This window comes from Schistocerca americana, chromosome 5 (assembly GCF_021461395.2).
Source record: "Schistocerca americana isolate TAMUIC-IGC-003095 chromosome 5, iqSchAmer2.1, whole genome shotgun sequence".
Lineage (NCBI taxonomy): Eukaryota > Metazoa > Arthropoda > Insecta > Orthoptera > Acrididae > Schistocerca > Schistocerca americana.
The window spans coordinates 543460622-543479951 of NC_060123.1; the positions used below are offsets into that span (position 1 = coordinate 543460622).

Genomic DNA, 19330 nt, shown 5'->3' on the forward strand with positions numbered 1-19330 from the left:
GCTGACGTCTTCCCAGCTCAAGTGGCAGGAATTGTCAAAGGTTGAACGTCCACTACTGATGGTGGAACTTGAGTCGAGCTCGCGGTTGCAGATTACATGTACCTCGCACGTAAGCGTCCAAGAGCTTTTCCTTGCTCATTTCCTGTACAATTCTCCCCTTGCTACCTGCAACGTTCGTTCGCAGCAGCGCGGTAATCCATGATCCGTTCGCCTTGAGTCTTTCATCCTTGTTGAAGCTATTGTCGTGTTTCTGTATTTCTATAGTTTCTCTGAACAATGAAGGATGATAGTTTTTGTCTACAGCAAGATATTCCGCGTCGGACAATTTTACTAGGTGATCGGTCTCACACAGCGCGTGCTCTATCATGGCCAGTTTCTCACCCGCCCAAATCTATGTTTTGTTGACATACTTCGAATAACCAAGAAGATAAGAAAGTGTTGTAAAAAGCGTGCTTTCGTAATCCGTTTTATTCCATGTTTACTGTACTTCTTTGGGTAGCAAATAAAGCTGGAACTGCGTAACCAGCGCTTGTTTGCTTACTGGTATTGCTTCGTGTTCGTTAAATTTTCAGCTTTAAACTCGTATGCTCGACATTTTTAATGTTTGCATATGCAGAAAACTTACCTTGTGTTCTTTACTAATCCATAAATGTGTGCAATGTCGGAAGACGCAAGGCAAGCATCGCATTTTGTGTATGTCAACAAAGTGAATTTTTATTGAAATGTCAAAGAAACAGAACTGCACTGAGGGCTACCTCCATACAGAACAGAGTTCTTGTTTTATTAGATTGTCAGTGATTTAGTTTCACCGTACTTTGCATATCTTCTCACTCAGAAATCTTACCTACGATGCGACATTCAGTGTGTGACCAATATAGCAAGTTACTATAAAAATATAATTTTTAAATTCCAGCATTACACAAATTTACAGCAGTATATAATACTGTAAATGTGATTAACGAAATGGTCTAAAACGCTTAGACTCCGTAAAATAAATATTTTGTGTTAACATGTATTATACCATTTTTTAGTAATGATAGGCTAACCTGTGTAACATACAGGCCTACCTTTCCAACAGTGCCTGTTTGCTTCTTTTCCCGGCGTATTTCTCGGTAGTAACTCCGTTTTTCAGGAAAAATCGATTTTGTCACGATTGTAACGTACGCCTAGTTTAATCATGTGCGTCGTTTTACCTGTCAATTTCATTTTGATGTTTCCAAAGTATAGAAGTCCATACAATGCTTTGTGATGTACCAAGTTTCAACTTCCATATATCATTTAAACGATAAATGATAATGATATTGATAGAGTCATTTTGTGTAACACAACTTTTTGTAAATATGTCGCTATACTTACCATTTATTTCGTTTTTTGCTTTTTAATTACAGACTGATGTCAGCCAGTAATTCATAGTCTTCACCATTTATACGTTACAATAACAGATAGCCTTCTGTAGAATATGAGGAGATGTCAAAGAGAAAAGTTTTCAGCTTAGTTTCAAATTATACTTTGCTGTCGGTCGGGAATTTTATATCACTGGCTAATTGATGTAAACCTTTGGTTGGAGCATTGTGATGAACCACTGTTTGTGCTGCAAACAATCCTATTGTAGCTTAATGAATGTCATTTTTATTCTTCTGGGATCGTGATTATGTACATCATGGTTCCTGATAAAGTGCAGTGGATTACTTACAACAATGCCGACGAAGGCAGTAACTATAACTGTGAAGCTGTTAGATTGCTGCTCAGACGCCGAGCAACTGGCAGACACGACGAAACCAGTGTTTACATAAGTGTTCCGCGAAAGCCTTCTTCAGAATGGAAGCAAAGCACACTCATACACTCATGCACACGCGCACACCCACCCACCCACCCACCCACACACACACACACACACACACACACACACACACACACACAAACAATAATACGTACGAATATCATGCTGTCCCCAGTTTTTCTAGCCACAACTTTTTTAACGAGGCAGAAGATGTGAACAATGAATAATTATCGGCAGAAAGAATTTAGGGCATGAGGAACAGCACCAATAACCAGAACAGTCACGTAGCCATGTGTTGTGCGGGGACGAAGCTATTCATGCAGCGCGGATCGGATGTCGGAGCGTTTGCGTTTGGGAACGCAATGAAACACACAAGATTAAATAAAAGCAAATAGCGCAACCATATATCATATATACTAAAGAAAATATTACTTGAACGGCACCTCTTACGAATAAATGTGATTCCTTTACACTTTACATTACGATCTAATCGATTAGTACAGCCGAAAAAGACGTAAGTTGGGATTTTTCATGAAGCAGCTATGTCTCCACATAGTCAAAGCACTAGATAATATTTGAGGTACGACCACAGAAGTCGATGGATTTCCCCAAATGGCGAAACTGGTCACAGGTACGTCATAGTGACGTCACAGATAATTGTCACATGGAAATGTAAATACGTTGAACCTAAAGTATGAGCTGTTTAAAAAGGCGGACAACGGTTCCATGTCTAAGAAGTAATGACAACTGCCTTCTTTTTTTTACCTCCATGTTCCTACCTGGATGGACTGTAGCAAGTTCTCTGGTGCCGACACTCTGTGTTGTCTCACCCATTGCCGGTCCATCAGAATGCACCAAAAATAAAGCCTCATGGTTCCACTAGCAGAACGGGGTATGTTGATATAATACTGAGAATGCAGATTGCCTTAAATAACGGTCGACGGGCGAACGATCATCAACCCAGTCCGCTCATTTATTTTTCACGTCTCCAAAACTAAAATGTTCAGTTGCTCAGCCAAAATCACAGATTTCAATAAAACTTTGAACATACCAAACCAGACCATGGCCAGGTCAGTGCCATAAACGAAAACATTATTCGGCTAAACTCTCAGTTGCAAAGCGACATAGTTCACAATCGTCGCTTATCTGTCTCTTTATAACATGATTTGCAGATATTAACTTTTCTAATGGGCCGTCGCTCTTAAAATTAAAACGAAATGACATACATACATGAATTACCATTTCGCAATAAACAACAACATTGATTCTACATAATACATCTCATGAAAACTGTACACACAAAATCGTTATAATCCAATATAAACAAAGTTAACAGAGAAAAAAGGAGAATACTCTAGCGGCACCACCGTTTAGGATAGGTAAAGTTTAGTGCCATATTGTGAGCACAAGTTGCAGCCAGGTGCAGGCCGGATTGCAGTAAGTTATGCTGGCCAGCGGTTGCAAAGTGGAATGGAGGCCACAGGGCCGTTGAACCATTGAAAAGAGTAAACGCAGCGGTTCGCATGGCGGAAGCTATAGGCAGAAGGGGCCCACTGGCATAAGCGGGGTGTGGGCATATGTGACTCGGAGCGATATGTTAGTGAAACAGAGGCGCGCAGCCGAGTATAAATAGGTCTAGTTTTCTAACGAGAATCACTGAAGTGTGGCAGCTCTCCCGGATGGCAGTGCGTGTCACTCTGGCAGGCTACATGCAGCAACAGATGGGGCGACAGTGTCCCAGTCCACGGTGGGTCGTTGGTTCGACCCTCTGAGGCTGACATGGGGTCCGCAGCCAGCCTGGGCAGGCCACCCTTTGGCTCGCTACCGCAGACAGTCGTCTTGGCTCCCGACACACACTGAAGACTTCCGTGGCGAGGACGCCGGATCGCGTGCGGTCGTTGCCACCGCGTTCCCAGGTGTGCCAGCTGACGAAGATTTCTGGCGGAGCAGCACAGAGTCAACTGGGATAGTGGCAGCTGAGTTGGCTGCTGGCGCAGCCATCCTGACGTAACCGGAACTCTACAGCTGGCGAACAAGGCCGGCACGACACAGCGTTGCGTGACACAGGTCGCTGGGGCAGCGGCCTCAGCATTGCAGGGCCTGTGATGCAGACCGAGGTCAACGAAGCACTCTAGTGGTAACGAACAAATCATTTGAAAAGCTCGGCCGAGTTTTAATACGGCACCTCCTGGCACCCATCCACTACATTTGGTGTCAACATGCCGCATTTGGTGTCTGATGCCACAACAAAAAAATAAAGGAAAATTTTCCTGTACGTACTGACTTTATTGATGTTTTACAGAACTCTGAACGATTAGTATTACTGTATGTTCAAAACAGTAATACAACCAAAATACGACCTACACAATACCAAAGCGGGAGAGATGGCTCAATAAAGGGTGCTACGTCAATGGGGACAATGCATTTGCATGATGGCCAAGGTCGTTTGAAGATGTGGGGCTGGCTCAAGAGGTGTTGGGTCAGAGACAGGTGGCGTAGAGCTTAAGTCTGTAGTTCCACCTGTCTCCACCATTTTTTTTTTTGGTACCTTCATGTGTAGGAAGCTTCTGACTGCATATCTCTACAGTCGCACCGTTGACTGTCAACCGAAGTTTCAACTGCTATGGAGTGTCAGTACAAATGAACTCATACAGCATAATATAAGTAAAGTGTATCACATCGGTAGATGTCAGTTTTCAATTTAACTTTTGACAGTTATACTTCAGTAACAACTAAAATTAAAACTATGTTTATGCTGTTAAGGGCAATTTCAATGTCACAAGTTTATATAGTTGCAACATGAGTAACTCTGTTGACCTAGCGGACATAGCTTAACTAATGATATTTTGAAGACAGTACTGTGAATAATAAATATTTTTTCCAGTTATTCTGTGAATTCACATTAATAATGACAGAGTTTGTGAAACAGTAGACATTTATAATCAGATAACAGCGACTTCAGGTTGATATTGTTTATAGCCGCATCATTCCAAGCCAGGTCAACACTCATTCTCCTGCGCTGACAATAACGTTATTCCTACCATGAATCATCTACTGGTTTGTTGATTTCACTGTTAATAATTGAAGTTTCTAACCAGGGACATATTTTTGTAATTTCTTGCATGTTTGAGTGCTCACTACGAACAACCTTACATTTGAAAAACTATGCAGCGTAGAGCACCGCCGTTGCTATCTAACCTTGTACTGACCCTCGATCGTACAGGCTTGAGTTTGCTTTGCTTAAAACAGCTGAGTGACTGTTAGACCATCAGTGACAGAGCCACTCGGGTTCATGCTACTAATAAGGTGAGTACACCATTTGTTTATTACATATTTTTACGAGTTTTAGACACAAGCAACTTCAGAAATGGATAGGCAGTGTGATTCCTGTTTGCAGATGCGAGCTGAGTTGATGAACCTTCGCTCACAGCTCCAGGCAGTGTTGGCTTCTGTCACACAGCTTGAGCTGCTTCCAAGGGCATTCCTGTGGGGGATCGTACGGGGGAACGTCAGGGACGTCGAGCACGACCTGTGTGTCCCCTAATCGGCCCACTGCTGTGGCCACCCCGCGTACTGCTTGCACTGAGGTTGATCCCTCACCTGTGGTCGAGTGGGAGATCATTCCAAAGTCTGGCAGGCAGCGAAAGACTTTCTGAGGGGCCGAACATAGGGCCTCTTCGGTTCGTTTGAGGAACAAGATTCGGGCGTTATCTGTGGCCGATGATGTCTCTAAGCTGGATGCAGTCATCCATCCTATTTCAGAGAAAGTTTCTCGGCCCACACGTTCGGGGCATTCACAGAGGGTGGGTTTGCTGGTAGTTGGGAGCTACAACATTATGTTCATTGTGGGGCCCCTTAAGAACATGGCCGCCATGGAGGGGAAGGAATCCTGTGTGTAGTCTGTATGCACACTGGAAGGAGCCATTCTGAATTTGGAAAGGGTGCTTCCGGATGCCACGAAGAGTTCAGGGTGCAACCAACTGCAGGTGGTGGCCCCATGTCGGTACCAATAACATTTGTTGCTTTGGATCGGATGAGATTCTCTCTGGTTTCAGGCGGCTAGGTGAAATGTTAAAGACTGCCAGTCTTGCTTGAGAGATAAAGGCGCAGCTCAACATCAGCAGCATCTATGACAGAACTCACTGTGGTCCATTGGTGCAGAGCCGAGTGGAGGGTCTGAATCAGAGGCTCAGGCGCTCCTGTGAACGTGTGGCAGCCGACCAGAGTTGCCGAGCGGTTCTAGGAGCTTCAGTCTGGAACCGCGCGACCGATACGGTCGCTGGTTCGAATCCTGCCTCGGGCATGGATGTGTGTGATGTCCTTAGGTTAGTTAGGTTGAAGTAGTTCTAAGTTCTAGGGGACCGATGACCTCAGTAGTTAAATCCCATAGTGCTCAGAGCCATTTGAACCATTTTTTTGAACGTGTGGCAGCAGATTCCTCGACCTGCGCCATCAGGTGGTGGTTTCCGGGTTCCGCTTAATAGGCCAGCAGTCCATTACACACAGAAAGCAGCTACACGGGTAGAGGGGTCTGTGTGGAAGGTCTGGGCGGTTTTCAAGGCTAGAGGGTCTCAGGAAACCACACAAGCGGTGTCCGTCTGGAAGGGGCAGGTAAAACGCAGTAAGGTAGTAGTAGAAACGATCGTTATTGTAGTTGTAAATTGTCGTATCTGTGTTGGGAAAGAACCAGAGCTCCAAGCCCTAATAGAAAGCACTGAAGCTCAAATAGTTATAGGTATGGAATGCTGGCTAAACCCGGAAATAGGTGCAGCCGAAATTTTTCCAAACGACGTAATAGTGTTCGGAAAGGATAGATTAAGTACAGTTGTTGGTGGAGTATTTATTGCTGTCAGAAGTAGTTTACTTTCTAATGAAATTGAATTAAATACTTCCTGCAAAATAGTATGGGTGGAGGTTATACTTGACAATCGGACTATACTATTAATTTGATCGTTTTACCAACCCCCCGACTCAGATGTAGGTACTCAACAGTTCAAAGAAAACTTGAGTCTCAATTCAAATAGGTACCCCACTCATAGAATTATAGTCGGTGGTGACTTCAATCTACACTCGATACGCTGGAAAAAAATATACGTTTAAAGCCGGCGGTGGTATAAAACAACATCCGAAATTGTACTGAATGATTTCTCAGAAAATTATTTTGAACAATTAGTTTACGAGCCCACACGAAGCGTAAGTGGTTGCGAAACATACTTGACCTCTTAACAACAAATAATCCTGGACAAGTAGGGAGTATCATGAAGAATACAGGGATTAGCGACCACAAGGCAGTTGCTGCTAAGCTGAATACCGTAACGCCCACAACCATCAAAGAGAAACGCAAAGTACATCTATTTAAAAATGCAGATAAAAATCTGATCACGTAAGCGTAGAAAAGCTGTGGAATGATTTTAAACAGATAGTATCGACGGCAGTTGAAAGATCTATAACACATAAATTAATAAGTGATGGTATTGATCCTCCATGATACACAAAACGGGTTAGATCGCTGTTGCAGAAGCAACGAAAACAGCATGCCAAATTTTAAAGAACGCAAAATCCCCAAGATTAGCAAAGTTTTGCAGAAGTTCGTAATATAGCGCGTGCTGCAATGCGAGATGCTTTTAATAATTTCCGTGAGGAAACTGTGTCTCGGAATCTGGCCGAAAACCCTAAGAGTTTCTGTTCATCTATAAAGCACATCAGTGGCAAGGTGCAGTAATACCTTCAATGCGCGATAACAACAGTGAAGTCACTGATGATAGTGCCACTAAAGCATAGTTATTAAACACGGTTTTCCGAAAATCTTTCACCAAAGAAGTCGAAGTAAATATTCCCAAATTCGAATCGAGAACAACTGTGAAGACGAGAAACATAGAAGTAGATATCCTCGGTATAGCTAAGGAGCTTAAAATCACTTAATAAAGGCAAGGCCTCCGGTACAGATTGTATACCAATCAGGTCCCTTTGAGAGTATGCTGATGCAATAGTTCCATATTTAGGAGTCATATACAACGGCTCGTTTACTGAAAGTTCCGTACCTAAAGACTGGAAAATTGCTCAAGTCACACCAGTACCCAAAAAGGGAAATATGAGTAATCCGTTGAATTAGAGGCCTATATCACTAACGTCGATTCGCAGTAGGGTTTTGGAACATATGCTGTGTACGAACATTATGAGTTGCTTTAAAGAAAACGATTTCTTAACACATAGTCAGTTCGGATTCAGGAAACATCGTTCTTGTGAAACACAACTAGCTTTTTATACTCATGAAGTAATGAGTGCTATCAACAGTGGATGTCAAATTGATTCCATATTTTTAGATTTCCAGAAGGCTTTCGACACCGTCAGTCACAAGCTTCTTCTAACTAAACTGTGTGCCTATGGAATATCGCCTCAGTTGTGCGACTGGATTCGTGATTTCCTGTCAGGAATGTGACAGTTCCTAATAATAGGCGGAAAGTCATCGACATAAACAGAAGTAAAGTCCGGCGTTCCCTAAAGAAGTTTATAGCCTCTCTATTGTTCCTGATCTGTATTAACGGCATAGGAGACAATCTGAGTAGCCGTCTTAGATTATTTGCAGATGATGCTGTCATTTACCGTCTTGTAAAATCATCAGATGACCAAAACTAATAGCAAAATGATTTAGATACGATATATGTGTGGTGCGAAAAGTGGCAATTGACCCTGAATAAAGAAAAGTGTGAAATTATTCACAGGAGTACTAAAAGAAATCCGCTAAATTTCGATTTCGCGATAAGTGTAACAAATCTGAAGGCTGGAAATTCAACTAAATACTTAGGGATTACAATTACAAATATCCTAAAGTGGAACGATCACAAAGCTCAATGTTCGGGGTAAAGCAAACCAAAGCCTGCGATTCATTAGCAGAACACTTACAAGGTGCAACAGATCTGCAAAAGAGACTGCTTACACTACACTTGTCCGCCCTATTCTAGCGTACTGCTGTGCGGTGTGGGATCCGCATCCGGTGGGACTGTCGTATGATATCGAAAAAGTTCAAAGAAGGGCGATTAGTTTTATTTTATTGAGAAATAGGGGAGATAGTGCCACAGACATGATACGTGAATTGGAGTAGCTAACGCTAAAGCAAAGGAGTTTTTCATTGTGACGGGATCTTCTCATGAAATTTCAATCACCAGTTTTCTCCTCCGATTGCGAAAACATTCTGTTGACACCGATCTACGTAGGGAGCAATGATCATCACGATAAAATAAGAGAAATCAGAGCTCGCATGGAAAAATTTAAGTGCTCGTTTTCCCTCGCGCCGTTCGAGAGTGGAAAGGCAGAGAGACAGCTTGAAGGTGGTTCATTGAAACCTCTGCGAACCAATTAATTGTATAGCAGAGTAATCACGTAGATGTAGATGTAGATGTAGATGTAGAGTAAGTAGTCTAACGGATGTACATTGCAATTAACAATGACCCAATGCACTTGGGATTAAGTGGTTTGGTGGAAAGCGTTTTCGTATAATACTGTGGCCCTGTATACCCACACATCCATCTTCAATAGTAAACGGTAACGAAGAGTTATTTATTGCTAAATAATGTTTGTAGATATTTTATCTGTCTATACGTTTCACTTACACGTATTTATTTTGTATGTAATTGAAATGTGCTTGTGTCCCGATTTTGCGATCTCAGTAATTCTCAGAAATAGACACAGTCTACCAGATAACGTCAGCAACACATTAGTTCAAGACATAAACAGTATGTCTAGAGATCTGGTCAAAGGGTTGTCAAAGGGTCGTGTGTATGGAATTTTAATCCCAACAGTTTACGAAGGGTTTTGGTGAACGTTTTCCAACAAAATGTTGATGTGTTAAGTGCAGTAAACACTTTCAAATTTTACACGCTAATTAACAAGTTGGGGAAAGGCACTAGCTGCATATTTACTTGCAGGACTCTGTCTAAATCTTTATAGTACACGTAGTAGAGGACAGTCTCTGCAACTTTTTCGTAAACAGTCTCAACCGAATAGCAGCAATAAATCGGTGTCAGACAAAATACAGAAGAAGAAGTTTGGACTGTTTTAGCATCCAGGAGAATAGAATGTCTGTGGGCGATTTTTTATATATCGTTAATCACCTGCAGCACAGATTCATCACCACCGTAGGTAGTAGATGGCATGTTATTTGCAGTACTAAATGGTTGACTACTTGGTAACGTATGTAGCTAACCACTTAGAACCGAAAATGCTTCACTACTTATAACAGTAGACATCTATTACACAGAAACTATTCATGAGCAGCTTAATAAAAATGCCACGTAAGAAAGGTAATAAGAGAGCTAACTATACGTAACAAATGCACAAACAGTCCAAATGGTTCAAATCTCTCTAGTATTATGGGACTTAACATCTTAGGTCATCAGTCCCCTAGACTAAGAACTACTTAAACCTGACTTAACTAAAGACATCACACACATCCATGCCCGAGGCAGTATTCGAACCTGCGCCCGTAGAAGCAGCGCGGTTCCGGTCTAAAGCGCCTAGAACCGCTCGGTCACAGCGGCCGGCTCGGATGCATAAAAACAAAATTACCACCACACTAGTTCAATGCACACACCAGTTCTGTACAAACTGCATATCAATGAACTGAGGTGGTCTAGGTTCCAGGTGAGCAGGGTACGACAGAGAGCGCGTTATGCAAATAAAACAATTGCTTAATTGCCAAATAAAAACAAAGCAATAAACACAATAAGATCTTTTTAGAAAGATGACCTCTTATCATATCTGTAAAAACGATTCTATCTCTTTTTGACATTCAATACAACGTTGCTCTACCCCAGGAACTTGAAAATGCTTCCATTCCTCTTGATATGATGTTCGCGAGGTACTCGAGAAGTTTCCGCTAAACCCTGTCCTTGTTTTCGACGGCGGTCATCCTTTCAACCAATGTGTGAAGAAGGTTACTGCGATGACGCACTGCAGCATTCAAATGTGTAAAGTACCTCATTCTTTTCTACCACATTTTGCTTCTCCTAATTTCCAAATTTACATTTTATGTCGCGCTTGCAAGTATCACTGGCATCCAGTGAGCTGAAGCAGTAATGCAGGACACATTAGCAGGTGTAAGATTTCAGTTCGCACGGTAACTAAAGTTACCGCTGGACGATCTGCCGCTGCCAGTGGACGGTGAGATGAGGCCCGATGGCTAGCCATAAGAAAGCTAAATCAACACACGCCACGTAGGAAAGCCACAGCCATTTTGGTGCGAAACAAGTGATTTTGTCGATTAATATTTACTATTAAAAGCTGTAGGGGTAGCGTCTTTGATTCTTAATCGAAACGTGTTTAGTACAGGGATCGAATCCCGCCGCTGCTTAAATTTTGATTTATAATCAAGATTGCCGGCCGAAGACTTCCAGCATAAAGAGTCACCCTCATTCTGCCAACGGCCTTGTTAAAGAGGGCAGAGGAGTGAACCGAGGTTCAAGGCACTCCCTTCTCCTAGGTGTGGGAAACTGCCGTAAAGACGGGAGAATCAGCAGTGATCAACGGCACGAGGATGCAGAATGCAATGGTAAACACTGCATTAAAGACTAGTAACGTGTATGAACAGGACGCGTGGCATATAAATGAAGGGGTGTCGTGATGACCTCTCCATTGACAAAAGATTCCGGAATAGTTCCCCATTAGGATCTCCAGGAGAGGACTGGCAAGCGGGCGGTTACCATGAGAAAAAGAATGAATTATCAACGAAACGATAATGTTCTACGAGTCGAGCCGTGGAATATCAGACACTTGAACGTGTTAGAGAAAGTAGAAAATCTGAAAAAGGGAAATGCAATGGCTCAATCTAGATGTAGTAGGGGTCAGTGAAGTGAAGTGGAGAGAAGACAAGGATTTCTGGTCAGATGAGTATAGGGTAACATCAATAGAAGCAGGGAATGGTGTAACGGGAGTAGGTTTCTTTATGAATGGGAAGGTAGGGAAGACAGTGCGTTACTGTGAACAGTTCAGTGACAGGGTGGTTCTGATCAGAATCGACAGTAAACCAACACACACCGCGCGGGGTAGCCGCGTGGTCTAGGGCATCCTATCGCGGCCCGCGCGGCTCCACTCGTCGGAGGTTAAAGCTCTCCCTCAGGCATGGGTGTGTGTGTGTGTGTCGTCCTTAGCGTAAGTTAGTTTACTTTAGATGAAAGTCTGTGAATGCTTAGTGACCGATGTCCTGAGCAGTTTGGTCCCATAAGACCCTACCATACATTTCCAATTTTTTTGCAACACCGGCAACGATAGTTCAGGTATACATGCCGACGTCGCAAGTTGAAGATGAATAGATAGTGTCTTAGAATATTAAAACAGTAACACATTATGTAAAGGGGGATGAAAATCTATAGTCACGGGGCACTGGGATGCAGTTGTAGGGGAAGAGTAGAAGGAAAGGTTACAAGAGACAAGAAATGAGTGAGGAGAAAGACTAATTGAGTTCTGTTATACATTTCAGCTAGTAACATCGAATACTCTGCTCAAAAGTCACAAGAGGAGGAGGTATACATGGAAAAGACCGGGTGATATGGGAAGGTCTCAGATTACATCATTGTCAGATAGAGATTCCGAAATCATATACTGTATATAAGGGGTACCCAGGAGTAAATATTGACGCATATCACAATGTAGTGGTGATGAAGACTAGGCTGAAGCTCAAGAGATTAGTCAGGCAGAATCAATACGCAAAGAAGTGGGATACAGAAGTACTAAGGCATGACGAGATCCACTTGAAGTGGCAGAGCAATATGGGGTAATTAAGTAGGCAGTAAAGAGGAATGCACATGTCTATAAGGGCAATCACAGAAGTAGGAAAGGTACACACGGATGTAATGAAGGTACCTGCGAAGAAACCTTGGCTAGTAGAAGAAATTCTTCAGCTGCAGAAAGGAAGTACAAAAATGTTCAGATATATTCAGGAATACAGAAATACACGTCGCTGACGAATGTAATAAATAGGAAGGGCAAGGGCACTAAAACGGAATGGCTGCAGGAAAAATGTGAAGACATCGAAATTTAAATGATTGTCAGAAGGATAGGCTCAGTCTGCAGAAAAGTCAAAACTTCCTTCGATAAAATTAAAAGGAAGGATGATAACATTATGCGTGCAACGGGAATTCCACTGTTAAATTCAGAGGAGAGAGTGGATAGGTGGATAGAACATATTGAAAGCCTCGATGAGGGGGAAAATCGTTGAAATGGCTCTGAGCACTAGGGGACTTAACATCAGAGGTCATCAGTCCCCTAGAACTTAGAACTACTTAAACCTAACTAACCTAAAGACATCACACACATCCATGCCCGAGGCAGGATTCGAACCTGCGACCGTAGCAGTCGCGCGCTTCCGGACTGAAGCGCCTAGAACTGCTCGGCCACCACGGCCGGCTGTGACGGGGAAGATTTGTCTGCTGTGATGGAAGAAGATACAGGAGCCGATTTAGATGAGATAAGGGATCCAGTATCAGAATCAGAATTACAAAGAGCTTTGGAGGACTTAAGATAAAATAGGGAAGTAGTGACAGATGACATTCCAACCGATTTTCTGAAATCATTGTGGGAAGTGGCAACAAAACGACTTTTCACGTTGGTGTGTAGAGTGTGTGAGTCTGGCGACATACCATCCGACCTTCGGAAAAGCATCCGAAGACAGCAAGAGCTGACAAGTGCGAGAACTATCGCACAATGAGCTTAACAGCTCAAGCATCCAAGTTGCTTAAGAGAATAAAATACGGAATAATGAAAAAGAAAATTGAGAATGCCGTAGGTGACTATCATTTTGCCATTAGGGAAGGTATAGGCACGATAGAGACATAACCTCCTTTCCCCATCGGTGACAACATACACATCGTGAGTCTCCCAGGCTACGGCTACGATCCACCAGGCGGCCTCAAAGTCACCTTCACCGGTTGGGGCACCACAATCTCCACCGGGCAGGCGGCGCCGAACACGTTAATGAAGGTAGACATCACCGTCATCGACCGCGCCAACTGCGTGGCCAGTTTTGATGTCAACGACCGCATGATCTGCGCTGGCGAGAATGGCAAGAGCACCTGCAACGGCGGCGACTTTGGTGGGCCGCTCGTCAGTGGCAGCATTCAGGTCGGCATCGTCTCATGGGGAAGGGGACAATGCGAGACCGATGGCGCGGTCTACTCTATTGTCGGCAACCTGCACTTGTTTATCCATGATGCCACGGCATTCGAGGATCCCATGGGAGTCTGATCAAGTTCGCTCATTCTTTCAGCATTCATGTACGAGGGCAGTTCAATAAGTAATGCAACACATTTTTTTTCTCGGCCAATTTTGGTTGAAAAAACCGGAAATTTCTTGTGGAATATTTTCAAACATTCCAGCTTCGTCTCATATAGTTTCATTGACTTCCGACAGGTGGCAGCGCTGTACGGAGCTGTTAAAATGGCGTCTGTAACGGATGTGCGTTGCAAACAACGGGCAGTGATCGGGTTTCTTTTGGCGGAAAACCAGGGCATCTCAGATATTCATAGGCGCTTGCAGAATGTCTACGGTGATCTGGCAGTGGAAAAAAGCACGGTGAGTCGTTGGGCAAAGCGTGTGTCATCATCGCCGCAAGGTCAAGCAAGACTGTCTGATCTCCCGCGTGCGGGCCGGCCGTGCACAGCTGTGACTCCTGCAATGGCGGAGCGTGCGAACACACTCGTTCGAGATGATCGACGGATCACCATCAAACAACGCAGTGCTCAACTTGACATCTCTGTTGGTAGTGCTGTCACAATTGTTCATCAGTTGGGATATTCAAAGGTTTGTTCCCGCTGGGTCCCTCGTTGTCTAACCGAACACCATAAAGAGCAAAGGAGAACCATCTGTGCGGAACTGCTTGCTCGTCATGTGGCTGAGGGTGACAATTTCTTGTCAAAGATTGTTACAGGCGATGAAACATGGGTTCATCACTTCGAACCTGTAACAAAACGGCAATCAATGGAGTGGCGCCACACCCACTCCCCTACCAAGAAAAAGTTTAAAGCCATACCCTCAGCCGGTAAAGTCATGGTTACAGTCTTCTGGGACGCTGAAGGGGTTATTCTGTTCGATGTCCTTCCCCATGGTCAAACGATCAACTCTGAAGTGTATTGTGCTACTCTTCAGAAATTGAAGAAACGACTTCAGCGTGTTCGTAGGCACAAAAATCTGAACGAACTTCTCCTTCTTCATGACAACGCAAGACCTCACACAAGTCTTCACACCCGAGAGGAGCTCACAAAACTTCAGTGGACTGTTCTTCCTCGTGCACCCTACAGCCCCGATCTCGCACCGTCGGATTTCCATATGTTTGGCCCAATGAAGGACGCAATCCGTGGGAGGCACTACGCGGATGATGAAGAAGTTATTGATGCAGTACGACGTTGGCTCCGACATCAACCAATGGAATGGTACCGTGCAGGCATACAGGCCCTCATTTCAAGGTGGCGTAAGGCCGTAGCATTGAATGGAGATTACGTTGAAAAATAGTGTTGTGTAGCTAAAAGATTGGGGAATAACCTGGTGTATTTCAATGCTGAATAAAACAACCCCTGTTTCAGAAAAAAAATGTGTTGCATTGCTTATTGAACTGCCCTCGTAAAACAAGTTACAGCTTAATCAGTTGTCATACACACTCAGACATTTTTAAAATTCCAATTTGTTCTATCACACTTGCAACCAAGGTATGTGTCATAAATTGCATCATCAGATAAATGGTATCGTCTGTCATTTGGCATACATCTTATTTTCACCCTATGTTTTGTAGGAGTAGGTGGCAGGTGCATCACAATGGTAAAATGGAGAGAGAGTAAACAACCATTTCATAACACTAACACTAAGTTGTGTGGAAAGTGGTAAGTAACATTTAGATACTGGATTTTGTGGGAGCAACTAGACACTCCGCCCTCCAATAGTTTTCGTTAAATTATAGGAACCTGTAGAGCGATTAACGTTCCTCATTAACTGTACAGATGTTGTGGATATCTTGTGTTAGAACAGGTAGCTATCTACATGACGTGCCCCTGTAAATCCATTTGAATCGATATGTATGATCGTTGCTAAGGTAATGACTGCTTTCTTCAGCCATAGAACTAGTTTTGACACTCCGTTCACAGTTGCCTTAGTTATGACACTGTAACTCACATAAAGCCCTCCTAACTATCCGTCCATTATTAAAATGAGTCAGATAAGTCGTTTACAAGCTCCAAAAGGGGTTTATTGGTGTTGGTTTCATCTATGCTACTTAAAAATTCGATTTTTCGTTACAACGTGTAATTTATTTTCTTCACTAGAAACAGTCGTTGTTATGAAAATTACACATTATTTACAGTTTTGTTTTACACACGCGAATGCTGTGATTTCAGTAGGATTCATTTACTTTTGGCTTATCCTCTTTTACTTACCGTTTACGTGTTGTATGCATGAAATTTTGACAGAAATTATCATACCTGAGATTTGTTTCCTTACGAAATATATATGAGTGCTATTCGGAAGGTCTGATCGATCACTAAATGGAAGTCATAGCAAAACTATGATGAAGCTTAGCATAGACCTGTCGGATAATGTCTCTAGCATGCCCTTCGTTCACGTCATGTCGCACTTTTCAGTCATGAGTGCACAGTGAACACGTAAAGGTGCCTAGATAATAGTGTCTCCCGCCAAGTATGATTGCCTCTGAGAGATTTCGCCAGGTTTCTGGCAGCCGACACAGCGTCACGCATTTCCTTTTTCGTGACAGTCCTCTGCCGCACACTGCATGGCCAATGAGGAGGCTCCTGTAGCTGTTTCAATAGGAAGTGTTTGATCACCCACCTTACAGCCCGGACTTGGCTCCCTGTGATTTTCTTCTCTGCTCACATCAACTGGCTTTATAGACAACATTCTAGCGCAGACAAAATTTTGACACAGACAACAAATTGCGGTTCAGCGTGTGGAATATGCAGAAAGCCCAGGCGGGTGACTTCCGTGACAAAGGTATTCGAAAGTTAGTACAATGCTACAACAACTGTTTTAGTCGGAACGTCAACTATGTAGATAAGTAGCTGCAAGTTGCAGCTAAGTGTTGTAAATAAAAAAAAAATTTTTCCTTTTCAACTCTGGTTTCCATTTCGCGACCGATTGGACCTTACTTTCCGAATAGACCTCGTAGCATTTGGAGTCTTCCACTTCCTGCGTACTTTATACACATCCACACATTGTATTAATTTCACGTGTGTACGTTCGATTTCCTCACATTTAAATTGTTGTTTTATCAGTTTCTTTGGCAGCGTTCAAAGTGTTTCAACAACATTAAATGTTTGTGAGAGAAGACCTTATGCTGTATTATTAACAAAGAGAGTTAGCTCTTACGAGCTGTGGCTTTACACCCTATGTTCACTCCCACTTGCCCGCTCTCCAGACAGTAACTCATTGACTAGTGCAAACTTCCCATCGGATGAGTACTGCAGATATTCGGGTCCATCACTGCGACTAGAATTATTTATTCACAGTTTACAGCATTTGCTCGAAAAAACGGTGGACGCTAATGATTTTGACTGGTGTAATTAGGCTTACGCAAGCACTCGTAACACACGCTGCCATAATTCAGGTTCTCTGATATAAGCTCAATAGTCTACTATCAGAAAGCTGTCACGATCATACGCCCCATACATTCTGTATGCATTTGTCTGCCATTTCTTTGCTGTAGGGATAGCATTAGGCGACTCTCTGTTTTTCAACAATACTTACGGCGTGGATTGCAGCTCGCTGATAATCTTGGGGATATGAGGAATCAGAAATGATCAAGTCACACATCTATGACTATGTGATTTTCTAACTTGGTGACGATCAGTATCCAAAAAATGATAATGAAACGTTCATTGTAAACCTGGAATGCGTTTCGTCTATTGAGAATAATTAAACATCGGTCTGTTATCTTACTGGTCTAATTTCTTATGATGAAACGATACTATAAGGAGAAAGGAAATAACGCTAAATGCGTAGTAAGGAAAGCACGTCAGGAACACTGCGATAGGTATATTTCTAATATCGAACACGATATCCACGGAAGACAACAAGTGGCATATGAGGTTTTAAAAACTTTAAACACAACAGAAAGAGAGAAGATACAAATAAATAGTAATGAAGAAGAACTGTGGATAAATCATTACAGCGAATTGCGGTATAATCAGACAGCACAAGAAAGTGAAATTGAACAACTAGACGAGAACGGATTAGATGAAATACAGTCTGGCGAATTAACATCTGCACTAACATCACTTAAGAACTGAAAAGCAACAGGAAAAGACGGCATTAAATCTGGATTATTAAAATATTGAGTATTGATGCTACACCAACGACTGCTACATCTCTTCAACGAATGTTGGAAGAAGAAGAGTATTCCAAGAAGAAGAGTATTCTCAAGGACTGGAAAAAAGGTAGAGTAATATCAATTTTCAAAGAAGGACATAAAAGCCTATGCAGTAGTTACCGAGGAATAAGTTTACTGGACTCATGATACAAGGTGTATCCTAAGATGATTAATACAAGACTTAAAAACATAGCAGGAGCAGTACTGCCTGAGGAACAAATGGGTTTTAGGAAAGGACACTCCACAATAGAGCAGTTTTTATTCTACAGGAAATAATAGAAGAACGAGGATAGTACAATAATGAAACACACATTGCTATTATTGACTTTAAAAAAGCTTTTGACAATACACAAAAACTTCTGGAAATAACGACGAATCACGGATATCTAAAGCATATAGTAAATGTGATAAAAAGTTTATATCAAGACACAAATATCACTCTAGATGTCAATGGTAAAACAACTAAAGAGATACCAACTAACAAAGGGGTACGACAATGCTGCTGCATCTCTACAACTTTGTTCAACACCTACATTAATGAAATAATACATGGAAATCAGAATTTCAGAAGGGCATTTACCTAGACAGGAACCTTCTTTTCAATAATTTGCTATATGCTGAAGATGCAGTGATCCTAGCAGACAAGGAAGATGGCCTTCACAAAGTAATCTACTTCCTAAAACATATAAGTGCAAAATTTAACACGGAAATTTCAAAAGAAAACACTAAGACAATGGACTTGATGGGGAAAGAACCAATCAGAACCAAAATGTATCAGGAGATTTTAGAGCAAGTAAGCCATTTCAATTACGTCGGATGTGAAATGACATATGGCTACAGCAGAGACATTGAAATTATGATTAGTAAATTAAGCCAGGTATGAGGAAAAATTAACCGAAACCTAAAAACAAAACCAGGAAAGACACTCAAATTAAATTTATACAAGACTGTTGAACTTCCCGCACTGCTCTATGCACTGTGTGACTACCCAGAAGCAAGAAAGCTGGATTGCGGCACGAGAAACAAAATTCCTTAAGGTGTTAAAGGTTGCACGAGAGAAGACAGACTAAGAAATCGAGATATTAGAGAAGAACTGAAAATCTTTAGCCTCAATGATAAAATTTGAAATTACAGCAGATAATGGAATGAACGTCTACAAAGAATGGAGAGATACTTCCCTGAAAGGCAAG

The 19330-nt window shown here is 42.4% G+C and overlaps 1 protein-coding gene across 1 annotated transcript in view; it reads left to right on the forward strand.

Moving 5' to 3' along the window:
* The first annotated feature begins 2392 nt into the window (after positions 1-2392).
* LOC124616509 (trypsin delta-like) overlaps positions 2393-19330 on the forward strand; it is a 32715-nt gene continuing 15777 nt past the window's right edge. The window contains exons 1-2 of the mRNA XM_047144822.1: positions 2393-2411; positions 13656-13894. Coding sequence (XP_047000778.1) covers positions 2393-2411; positions 13656-13894 — 258 coding nt within the window. The remainder of the gene's footprint in view (positions 2412-13655; positions 13895-19330) is intronic.